The 12,184-nt window shown below is 53.8% G+C and overlaps 1 protein-coding gene across 7 annotated transcripts in view; it reads left to right on the forward strand.

Annotated features, from left to right (window-relative positions):
- Window positions 1–1,263: 1,263 nt before the first annotated feature.
- The window catches only part of NECTIN1 (nectin cell adhesion molecule 1), a 155,624-nt gene continuing 144,703 nt past the window's right edge, over window positions 1,264–12,184 (forward strand). For 2 of the 7 annotated variants that reach the window (XM_042851884.2, XM_042851882.2), the window contains exon 1: window positions 1,308–2,207. In XM_042851884.2, the coding sequence (XP_042707818.2) occupies window positions 2,126–2,207 (82 nt within the window). In that variant the 5' untranslated portion in view covers window positions 1,308–2,125. Of the gene's footprint in view, window positions 2,208–2,673; window positions 2,798–12,184 lie in introns of those variants that run through there. The other 5 variants (XM_008164527.4, XM_065570342.1, XM_065570344.1 and 2 more) reach the window with 5 other exon arrangements.

The following is a 12,184-nucleotide window of genomic DNA, read 5'->3' on the forward strand; positions in this document are numbered from 1 at the left end:
GTATGTGTGTATATACATAAACCAATTATGAGGTGTGGTGGCCAGTGGCTTGACTGCAGTCTCAGAGGTGGTGGGTTTGAGTTTTGCTTAATCACACACTAAATCTCACCTCCAGTCCACCCAGCTGCAAAATAGGCACCTGATCCATTGGCTTAGGGAAGTCAAAAGCAGTCAGCTATGATGCCAGCTGTGCCACTCCTTCTATACCATGGGCTATGGAAACGGTTGCACCCTAAACTGCATCCCTCTGATGAGCTGTCTCTGGCTGGGGGCAGACTTCTACTTGTTACCAATAGTACAAGTTTGCCTTCATCATCCAAGTGCTTTGCAGTCGTTAATGAAGTCTCACAACTGGGCCAAATGACAGAAAGCGGGAGATTTAGATATTGCCCAGTCCCTCACCCCCACAGTGCAGCCCCACCCTCCACTGAGGTGACAGGGGCTATTATTTCAAGCACAGACAGGCATATAATACTTGGTTCACATGTTCAGGCGTTCCTCTGTATCCATGAGGGCTAAAACCATAGTATTCTGATTTCATCCCGTGACTCCACGAGCTGGGAACCTTGTCCTGTAGCCTTCATCCAACCCCTTTGTAAAGCAAATCCCTATCATGGTTACCCCCTTTGTACAGATAGATAAAATGGGGCCCAGGGACTCTCAGCCATGAAAACCAGATCATTTTATTACTTATCCATCATTCCAGTCCTCTCCCAGAAAAGCTTGTAGTCTAAATGGACAGGACAGACTATGGATGCTGGACGAGGGAAACAATATACAAGGGAAATGCTTGAGGTGAAGGCGGGCATGTGTGGGTGAACCCAGGAATCCTGACTCCCCGGCCCACTACTCAAGAGCACTGGAACCCACAAAACCCCGGTCCCATGGGATGACTACAGGGATTAAATATGCCAAACCAGAACAAACAGTGGGTCCGGCGCTGCAGATCTTCCCTGTGTGTGTGTGTGTGTGGGGGGGAGTTATCCAGTTGAAACTAGTGGGCTAATGGTGCCTTAGCAGGATCGGGACCAGACTGGCTGAGTACTGGTCTGGGACCATGTTAAATCTGCTTTTCCCGGCGGGCGCAGCCACTTGAACTCGGTGCTAATTTTTAGGGGGGGAGGGGGGAGCCCTAAAAAAACCGAGCCAGAGCCCGGTCTGCGAGTGTGGGGCGGCTGCAGGCCACGGCTGGGCGGCTGCTGCCGAGGCGTGGGGGGGCTGGAAAGGGTTAAGGCTGAGCCCTCCTCCTGCTTTACATGGGCTGACATCACGGCGGAGGAGCGGGGTTACGGATCCGGAGCCGCGCCAGTGTGTGTCTGCGCGTTCCATTGTTACAGATCAGAGACCAGAAGGGAGGGACCCGCTTTTCCCGTGCTGATGCTCCAAGGAGACTCCAGTTCTTTCCCCCAGCCGCCGCCGCAGCAGCAAAATCTCGGTGCCAAAGAGTCCCCCGGCCGCCAGCCCGCTCTCTCCCGCTCTCGGTGCCCGGGGACTGCCTCCCCTCTGCTCCTGGAGGAGAGAAGCAAAGACATGGAGCTTTGCAACTTGCACCAAGCTGGGACCATCTGATCGCAGCAGCAACGTGGACTGGAAATTAACCAGCCCTTTCCCCCTCTTTGCAAAGCCCGGCTGGGCGGCGGGGGAAGAGACCCAGCCTCCTGCGCGGTTGCATTGGGATTTGTTCCCCGGTGAAGGGCTCCGACCTGCCCCCAGGGTCCGGAGGGGGAGGCGGTGAAGGGGAGCATGACCTGCCCTCCGCCTGGTTCCAGGGAGCGGCGGTGCTAAGGGGGGACGCCAGGCGCCCCGGGAGAGAGCTCTGCCCCTGAGGACGTGGTCGCCGGAGGAAGGAGGAGAGCTGCCCGCTGGAAAAAAAAAAGCCGGGTCCGGGCTCCCGCTTGGAGCTCTTTTTGCAGCCCCAGAAGGGAGGCTGTCCGCGACAATCGGTGGATTTTTAAGGGGCCCCTCCAGCTTTGTGTGGTGCACTCGATATTTATTGCCCCGGCCTAGGTTGGGTTTGTATTTTCCTTTGCAATTTTTTTTTGGAAGGGGGGCGGGGTGCAACCCCAAGCCAGCAGCTCGCCTGAACCCCGGCGCCGCTCCCGGTCTGTTTGACTCAGGAACTCTGATGGCTCCGCGGCGGCAGTCGAGATGCCCTGGGTGCTGGTGGACTACTGGAGTTTGCTTGCTGGTGGCTTCCCTCTTACCAGGTGAGCGACGGGCATCGGCTGTGCCCAGCCCCATCCTCCCAAGGGCCCGGCTCCCTGGCAGCAAGGATGGGGGTGGGGGTGGGCTGCTGTGGGGCGAAGGGAAGTTGGAGGTGAATAGGGTGGGGGTGCTGCTGGGGTGGGAACGCTGTTTCCTTTTTTGCCCAGCTTTGGAGCCGATGTGAAGGCATCTGCGTGGGCATCTGGGGGTGCCGCATGGGAGGGAGGGGGCGGAGGGAGCCTGGCAGAACGGGCCGATCTCATTTTGCCTGTAAAACAACAACAGGATGATTTGTTTTGGCAGCAGCCGGGCTCCAGTGTCCCGGGCGCTGGGGCGGTGTGTTTGCTTGTTGGCGCTCGCAGCGTCTGGCGCTGCCAGGCTTCCCAGAAAAGGGCTGGGCGAGGCGCACAGCTGTTTGGGGCGCGCTCGCTCGCCAGCCCCCCACTTTTCTGAAAGGGGTGGGAAGCCCCCGCTGCGTTATCCCGCAGACAAGAGATGCTTTGGGGGTTCCGTTTCCGGAGGGAACTTCCCCCAGCTGCACGGGTCACGGTGCCGAGCCGCTCCTGGGGCCTGATTCGGATCCCGGGGCCAGGTGGGTCGAGACAGAACCACTCCCCTGAAGACTCACCCCGCGTTACCGCTGGTGCAAGTGGGAGGAGAACCGGCCCGGGGGCAGCGGTTTGCCAGGCGTGGCTTGGTTCTGCCCCCTTCTCCCCTGGCCTTTAGGGCAGTTCATAGGCTGACCCACTTTTCAAATGGCCCTGGCTTGCGCCTGCCGCAGCACCAAACGGGTTAATGTAAATCCGGGGTCCTGCAAAGAAAACAAAAGGTGACGGTCAGTTTAGCACTCGGATGGGGCAGGGACAGTCCCGGTGCATTGTGCTGGAAAATGCGTTTGGGAGGCAACTGCAACAGATAACCTCTTTCAGGGCTTAGCTTCTTGTGCCTGGGCCTGGGAGTGCAGGTGCCAGCGCCCCATTGCCTGCCCTTCCCCAGGGGGTGCGTGCTGCAGAGGGAGGGAGGCTTGCAGCTGGGGAGGCAGGAGGAGCTGGATCAGAGATGGGTGTTTTAAAAGGGGGGAAAGGCAGAGGGCCGGATCAGCAGCTGGCCACAAGCACCCAGGACCTGTCTCCACTGGAGAGCATCAGGGATGGGCAAACCCGGAGACTGGCCAGCTCAAGGGATGTGGGAGACTGCTGAAGGCCTGGTGCTGAAAGTCAGGAGTCCAGAGAGGATCTGCCAAGGGTGGAGAGTCCAGGGGAAAGGGAAGCCAGAGCTGGATCTGTTCCTCCTTATCCCCCTGCCTGGGAGGAAAAGGAGCTGGTTGTGCATTGCAGAGGAATAAGGTGATGGGTGAAAACAGCCTGGGGCTCTTATACAGGTCACTGTTCTCCACTATTCCTCCAGCCAGGTGGATTGGCTGTTTTAAGAGCCGCTCTGAGCTGTGGCTTCTTGCAGGAAACAAGCTCAAACTTTGCAGGAAATCATGTGCCGTGGATGCCCTTGGAGATTTTCCATTCAGGGCATTGGCTAGGTCACGCTCCCCACCCACAGCCAAAAAGTACTGGAGATGGAATGAGTCTGCAGGGGCAGAGGGATGAGTGGTTTGCTCTTGCAGCCACTGTGATTAATAATTTATCCCTCAAATCACCACTGAAGCGTAGGACTTGCCTTAGCAAAACACAATTGCTCTGTCTCTTCATTGCTTCAGTTTCAGTCGCCTATGCTAGACGAGACTAGTGCTCCATCTAATCAGTATCCTGCTTCCTGCTATACTTAAGGGTCCATGGGAAGTCCCATCTCCTGCCATATTGCAATAGGTCAGTGCTCTGTCTACTCTGCTATCCCTCCTCTGTCTCTCCTGGAGCCTACCAGTGGCCGACCTAGTCTGGTAGCCTGGCTCTGATTTGCAGAGAGAAATGTACAGTCAACTCCGCAACGCTTTGGCGATATAGTCCTTCCTGACCCCTGCTGGTGACTGCTTTGTGCCCTGAAGCATGGGTGGTAGCGGGTAGGAGTCCCAGCCAGAGATGAGGGCTCAAGGGTGCTAGATGCTGTACAGAAACAGAACAAAAAGATGGTCCCTGAGGCTCAAGGAGCTTATGGATCTTACTAAACTGCTCACCTCAGCAACATCGGTTCACAGTGAGTTCTGCAAGGGAGTGAGACGTTACATTTAAAAGCTGGAGAGCGTGTGCATGAAGCTATCCATATATAGCCACTGAGAGCTAGAGAGGCAGAGGTGTCAGGGAAAAGACAGGGAGAGATGGAGAACACAGAATGAAGCTTTTTTTCACTCCTCTGGTCAAAAAAACAAATAAAAAAAAATAACCCACTTTGCTGAAGAGAATGGTATGGGACCCAGGAAGGATGCAATGAAATCAGGAGGCAATTTTAGTCTTCTCCCTGCATTCCTCTGCTTCTGTCAGACCTTTAATGCTCATCTGTTCAGTGCAGATTTTTTTTTGTTCGTCTCCTGTGTACATTTCCCTCCCCTTCCCCCTCTTCTTATAATGTTAGCTTTGTCTTTTAAGGAGATAAAAGTTCCTTGCCATAAAAAGCCATAAGAAGTCCCTTATAAAAATCTGTTTCACAAATTGTCTTTAATGCAATCTGCTCAATCGCCCATAACGGATTCAATTCAGGGCTCCTGCAGTCTACCATGCAAATCTGCTTTCCTGTCCGTTTGGAGCCATTACCAGGTATCGTGTCAGGCTGTGGTGTAGAGCTTCAAAGATGTTAATGGGAATCAGCCTATTCAAAACCATAGGGAGCTGGAGAAGAAAGATCTTAACCAGCTGATTTTCAGAGGCTGGGAACAGTTGTGGTTCAATTTATGTTTAAGAAGCACTAATGCGCTATCTGTTTATCTGCCATGGAAATTGGTGCCATTCGGGGCACTGCCAGTCTTGTGGTTGATATGGGTGACTTGGCACCAGAAGATCTGGTTTCTATTCCCAGTGCTGCTACAGGCTTTCCTGTGGGACCTTTGGCAATTCCCTTCTCTTAAGTTGGGACAGTAATACTTCTTGAGTTCATAGTGGGGCCGGCATAGCTTGGTTTGTAAGGTGCTTTGAGATCCTCAGATGGGAGGTGCTATAGACATGCCTGATGGCAATTTGCAACTTCAAAGTACTTTGATGATCACTGACTAAGTCACACCAAAGTTATAGTGGCCTGGAGGCCTTAGGTCAGATGTGAGACTTCACTGCAATTCAAGGGGAAATTTCCTTTCCAAGGAGATTGCACAGCCTTCAGGAGAATCCGTCATCAGACCATTCACAATGCCCAAGCTGTATATCTGTGTTAGAGGCCAAAGGAGACTGGTCCATATTATGGTCTGAAGAGCAGCTATAATATCATGAAGCATCTGCCAAAAGGCTGACGCTTGCAAACATCGCATTCATTGGTCAGATTTTTTTCTTCTGTGCACTCCTGCAGCATGACAACAACTGGATCAGACTATTTTGGGAAGTGAGCGTGTGTGTTTTGCGGCTGTTTTCTCATTAAATATCGCTAGTGCACTGGAACTTACCGACCGAGTTTTGGCCTGGAGTGAATTTATGGGCGTGTGTGTGTGTCACCAGGGGTTGGGTGTTCCAACTGGAATTGGAGCCGACCCAGCTGACCCGAGTTCAACTAGCCCGGCGGTTACCGCATGGTGGAAACCACTTTTGACTACTGGTTAGAGTGGGGGGGACCAGGGAACAAGACTCCAGGCTTTAATTTCCAAGCTCTGCCTCTGAGTCTGCATGACTGTAGGGTGAGTCTCTTTGCCTCCTTTTGCCTCAGTTGCCCCGATCTGGATAATGGGGTTATAATAATCACCAGCCTCACCGGGGTGTTAAAATTAATGGGAAAGCATTGGCAAACGCTATGGGGGCTGCAAAGCAGGATTAGGAAGAGAGGACATGATGGGATACTCATCTCAGAACAATGCAAGGGGCATCGCTAACCAGTGGTTAATAGCGTAAGTGGGCATTGGCAGGGTCCAGCAGCCTTTTCCTCATGGCTGGCTCTCCCTCAGGCTTGATCGTTCCAGCTGGCACCAGCCTAGTTTCCAGGGAGGCACTGGGTAGCTGAGAACTATCCTTCGGGCACCTCTCGCTCCTGAGTTGAGTCACACCGGGAACCGGGTGAGCCAGCTCCAGTGACCTGCTTCCCAGCCCCAGATGAGCAGGTGGCCCCCTCAGCGGCCTCCCTTTCGCTCTCCTGTTGGAGTGAGTGCATAGTCAGTCAGATGGGCGTGGTGTCTAAACCTAGATAGAGAGATGAGATAAAGAAGGAGGAGGATGCTGGGGTGGAGCAGAAGCGACTGCCCCCTCCTCAGTGACATGGCCTTGCTGTAGCCTAGGGAGATTCACTCATCTCTAAACGCACTGTGTCATTGCAATCGGCAGCAGCCAGGCCTGGGGGAAGGGGCAGCTATATAGTGAGGTGCACAGCACGGAGCAGAGGGAGAGATGGCCCTCTGGGACACAAAGCAGTAGGAAGGAGGCTGTCCATGGAGCTTTGCAGGGATGAGTTTGCAAGTCCTCAGGTGGACACACAAGACCCCCTTGACTTTCTCTAGCAAATGGCAGCCATGCACGCTTCCATCTTGCTAAGTTGTTGCTCTTCGGTCAGAGCAGCTCTTCTTTGATCTCGTTGGGCCAATGAAGATTTCTGGCTTTAGCTGCCCCTTCCGTGGCTGTCTCTCCTGCTGTCCTGTGGTGGGAGCCCCCACATGGGCTTGTCCTGAGCCCCCACCCTCCACTGGGAATTCCTCCTGATCAGGAGAGGATGTTTGGGAGAGTTTCCTTCAAAGGTGCCCACTCCCTGGGGTGATGAGATTTGGGCCAGTGTGTTGCTCAGATGAGCTAAAGCTTGTAATGAAAGCAGACGAGGTGGCGGTGGGAATCCTGCAAATACCCCCAATAGCTATCCCGGGCTCATATGCCAAAGTGCTTTTTACCAGCCCTGCAGCGGTGACCCCATGAGAGTGGGTGCGCCCACAGACAAGTGTCTATGTGTGTATGTGTCTTTTCATGCTTGTGTGTATGCACATATGTACGTCTATGCAAGTGTGCGTACAACGGTATGTGTGCATGCCCTGTGGGTGTGCGTGTGTATCCAGGGATGTGGGCATGTTCAGAGGTGTGTGCATGTGTGTACAAGGGGTGTGCGCTGCCATGTCCGTGTGTCTTTCTGCACAGGCCAGTTGGGTTTGTTGGTACGAAGGGCACAGATGAAATCTAGGGAGGGGCAGATGGCTCCTAATCAAATAATGCCGTGAGAACTGTTCTCTTATTCAAATGCGTCAGCTTAGCTCTAGCCAGCTCCCCAGCTCATTGGTGGTTTGGTGCCGGGAGCCAGCGTGCAGTTTGCATCCTCTCCCCCGTCCCCTCTTAATGTCAGCCGAGAAACAGGTTTTGCTTGGTCACAGAGCCACACATTCAGTCCCTGCCCTCCCAGGGTCTCTCCGGCGGCAGTGAAAGCTCTGTAGCCCATATCACCTTTTCAATTGAAAACCCATCTAACCGAGGAAGGAAACCTCTGACAACTATATCCCCCCACTCCCCCTTAAGCTGCTTTTAAGCCCAGGCCCCTCTCCTGATGTCCAGCTAAGATGCCCATTGACCTGTCCTGGCAAAGGTTTTAGACCAGGTTAGGATGGGGCCTGCTCACTTTCTCATTGCTGCTGGGATGAAGGGAACCTCTCAGCTCTGGAGCAGAAAAGAAACTCCAGCCTTAGCTGCCGTAGAGGGAGCAGTGAGCTCCTTGAGTCAGCAGGTGAGAGCTCGCAGGGGCTAGTCAAACCTCCATCCGTCCTTCCCCTGCCTCCCCAGTGGCTGAGTGACTCTTCCCGTGTTTTAAGGGCCTGGCTTCCAAGCCTCGCAGCCACTGAATGCGCGCTTGTCACAGACACAAACTGCGGGTGAAGCAGGGAGCGATGCTTGCACATGCCGAGCCCAGTGGGTACGTACCCTGCCGCTGCCCGGTTTACGTGCACCAATCCGCGTTATGGGCGCATGTGCCTGGCTCTGGGGCTGCATTGCAGGTGATCTGGGGGATGGAGTGTGGCAGTTTAACCCCTATACTTTCTTTGCAATTGCTTTTCTCTTCCTCTTCATCTCAGGGGCTGGGACAGCCCGTTGGCACAGGCTGGTCCCAGAGGGGTTGCAGCAACTGCTCTGCTCTGCTGCTACTGAAAGGCTTTTAAGCAGTGAGCAGTGAGTGATTCTGTGGGTAGGACAGGGGTGTCAGCCATCTCTCTCTTCTTCCCTCTTTCCCGATGCTCTGCCCTGGCATGGCTGAAGCTCCCTGCTCTCTCTGTACCACGAGGCAGCGGACTTTGGAACAGGGGCTCAGCCTCTGCTGTGAATGGGGTGCTTGACACCAGATGAGGATCTGACTCACAGGTTCCTACCCTTCCAGATCCCACTGGGAGGGGAATGGTCTGTATTAGGGACACCTCCCCCTTACAAGACGTCCCTTCTGATGCTGGCGCTCAGTGAGGTATATATTCCCCTCCCTCCAGACAATATTTGGGTGGGGGACACTCTTGTTATCAGCGAGATCCAGGCAGAATGCAGATGAGCCTCATCCCACCCCAAGTGCACCCCGAGCCTACACTCCATCACAGCTTGACATTCCATTCCCGGGCCCTCCAACACGGGTCTACCACCCCAGACCTCTGGTGCCCACTGAGATTCCATCCTCCCCTCCTTCCACATGCTTGATGCTCCAGGACTCAGCTCCAGCAAGGGGGCAGGGGCAATGGTCTTTTTGCACCTTGTCCGCTAGGCTCTGCCTCGCTCTCCCACTCTGCTCCAGACCCTCCCGTTGCTCCTACCCTACACACCGTGGCTTAGAGCCAGTCCCGGTCAAGGATGTTTTCAGTGGCTCTTTGAATTCTCATCAGCCATATGGGTGGGTGGGAGAGATCTAGGGAAGGAGCAATCCACCTGGCAACCTTGCCCGCCGAGAGAAAGGAGAGAAAGGTCATTCCTGCTCTTGCCGTGCCCTGCTTTGCCTTCCTCCTTCTGATAGGGGCATACGCTGCAGGGGAGGCTGCTGCAGCCCGGGAGAGGAAATGGCTGGTGACCCCACTCTGCTGTGCTGAGATGTTGCACAAGGATCTCGAATCACATCATTGATTTGAAGCATCAGTGTGTGCCATATAAGCCACCTATCTAGGCAACAGCAGGTGCCACTAAGCCTCTGTATATTGAGGAGTGGCTGCATCTCTTCCTCTTTCTCCATCCTTTCTTCCCAGCCCCTCTTTACCTGGGGTTAAGCATGTTATTGCAGTCCTCTTTCCTGGCCAGCCAAACCATTTATTCTTCTTTCTTTCTTTCTTTCTTTCTTTCTTTCTTTCTTTCTTTCTTTCTTTCTTTCTTTCTTTCTTTCCAGGAGGTCAGCCACACACCCTCTCACCCATTTGTTAAACGCAGGCAGTTGCCCCACGGAGATAGAACTTTTGGGTTCCCTCCCCTGGATGTTAGCTCAGGTGGACGTGGCTTTCTGTAGTTCAGTATGTCTGGTGCCTATTTGACTCTCCGGACCTAGGGAATTTATTGTTCCCCAGTGAGGGATCCGTTGTCCTTTTCTTTTCGAGCAGGCTGATTGGAGACACATCCTGGAGTGACAGACAGGTCCAGGGATCCTGCGGGTAGTGGCTAGCGTCCAGCGTTTCTTCTCTGGTAACAGGCGACAGTGGTTCCAGATACAATGGGATGTCTGTTTGGGAGGCGAAGGGGCTGGAGCCGAGTGCCATGTGGCCACCCAAATGCATAAACAGCCTTGTTTTCTAATGGAGGCTGAAAATGCAGATCTCAGCCGCTGAGGGGGCAAAAGAGAATCCATGGCTGTGTTGGGCAGATCCAGGCTGGGGTTCCGGTTACTGTCTCCAATCGGTTTCTGTCTTGGCATTCTGTGTATCTGCTTTGAACCGCTCAGCTTTTCCCACAGGGATGGGGCACTTTCTGAGTCTAGCTCGGCAGCATCTCTGGGTTCAATCTTAATATTCTTTGCAAAATCCACTGGTGAGACCCCATGTGGCTGGTGCTCTGTGGCCTAGATGCCGTTAATGGTGTGCCATCTATTCCTATGCCATCCATTACACGTAGATGTGGCTCAGGGCATGAGATGCAGGAGCCAGGACATCAGTCAGGGGGGGCTCAATCCAGGCCTATCGGGTAGAAGAGACTAGTTAGTGGCTGTGGGACTTTAGGGTCTAAGCAGAGGCTGACCGGGCCAGGGTATCAGGCATAGAATGTAGGATCCCAGAGATAAGGCACAGGTTATAATAGACATATAGGTGAGGGATAGAGGACAGACCCTGGGGGATGAGCCACAAGTTAGGGAGCACTGGCCAGTCTCTGCAGGGCATGGAGAACAAAGGGAAACAGGGTAGAGGCTAAAGAAAGGCTATAGAAGGGCATGAGGGATAGTAAGGGGCCAGCAAGCCCTAGGTACAGAATAAGGGCATGGGGAATATGGCTATAGGGCCCTGGGTACATAGCAGGGGGAAGAGGCCGGGCGTCTGCAACCCTCTCCCCAGCTGTGCTGTGAACAAACAGAGGATTCCCATCTCCAGGGCAGTCAGTCCAGCACCTTTCACCAGCACTGAGCTCGCTGCGAGATAAACAGTGTCAGCGAGGAAAGAAACAAGGGGAGGAATGATCTTAGCTCTGTCCTTGGGTAACCAAAACAAACCACCCGACTGCTCCCAGGGCCTGGGACGGGTGAGTTATCGGCACATTGTGGAGTCATAACTGACCACCAAACCCAAACCTGCTGTGTGCAAACAACAACAGTGGAGCCATCTCCTGCCCTGAAATTTCTCTTCACCCTCCACTGGGGCTAGGCACTAAAGATCAGATTGTTATTCGGGCATCCCAGAGTAAGAATGACCCCAAGCTGGTGTTAGCCACTTGTGAACCGTAGTGATTTAGTGCCATTGCAAAGGAGAGGTAGCCGTGCTCCAAGGAGGAGCAAGGGCCGAGGACTCGGTGCCGAGCTGCTGCTCTCCCTGGTCTTTCTGAGTAACCAGGTCTCAGCAGGCTCTCAGGTAGACGCACAGGGTGGATTTGCTGATGTACAAGGGGTGCCAGCCACAGAGGAAGAGTAAGGAATGTGGTGCTTAGAGGCCCTAGCCAAGTTCAGTGCTAGGCGCTGTACATACACAAAACGAAAAGGGCGTCCCCACAGAGCTTATGGCTAAGGATGCGTTCTCCGGCTCTCACTTCCCCAGTCTGTATAGCCTCGTCCAGGGGAACAGGAGCTCAGCCATTTGACAGGTGAAGATGCTGGATGGTGCAGCTGGGCTGGAAGAGGATTTAGTCCACTGGACATTTAACTGCAATGGAAACAACCGAACAAACTGTTCATTGTCAGGCCAGAGCCCTCTTCTCTGCAGCCGCCACAGCATCCCATGACACTTTGCATAGCAGCCTTGGCATACTTGTCAAATGCTAACTCGTATCAACTACCACAATCTCCCCTGCAGAGTCCGTGGGATACAAGATCCCTTGTCACTTCCTCTTCCAAACTGTTTGGTAGCATTGCTGGGGGCTGTTAATCAGCTGATGCGCTCCACCCCAGAGCTGGATGAGTTCGAGCTGTGGTTGGAGTGATCTTCTCCCTGCCTCACGGGCTCTGTAAAAGTTGACTAATGCATGACTGTAAAGGGCTTGAGATCCTGGGGCAAAAGGCATTAAAGAAGGAGCAAAACCTTTGACAAATCCAAACCCCAGAGATCTATGATGGTTAGTGACATGGCTCCCAAGCCAGGGGCAGGGTTCCATGTGGCGTAGGGAAGAGGCACATACTTCCCTACAGGAGCCATTAGAAAAGCCCCAGGCTTTGCCCTTTGGGATATTGCTGGGGGAAAGGGAGTCTGTGTGGGTGTATGAGAGAGACAGCGCACAGACATAGCAGCATGCATGTTTCTAAATACCACTTTTGTCTCCCTGTTTGCACATGTGCAGGCATG

The sequence above is a fragment of the Chrysemys picta genome, chromosome 16 (genome assembly GCF_011386835.1).
Source record: "Chrysemys picta bellii isolate R12L10 chromosome 16, ASM1138683v2, whole genome shotgun sequence".
NCBI lineage: Eukaryota > Metazoa > Chordata > Testudines > Emydidae > Chrysemys > Chrysemys picta.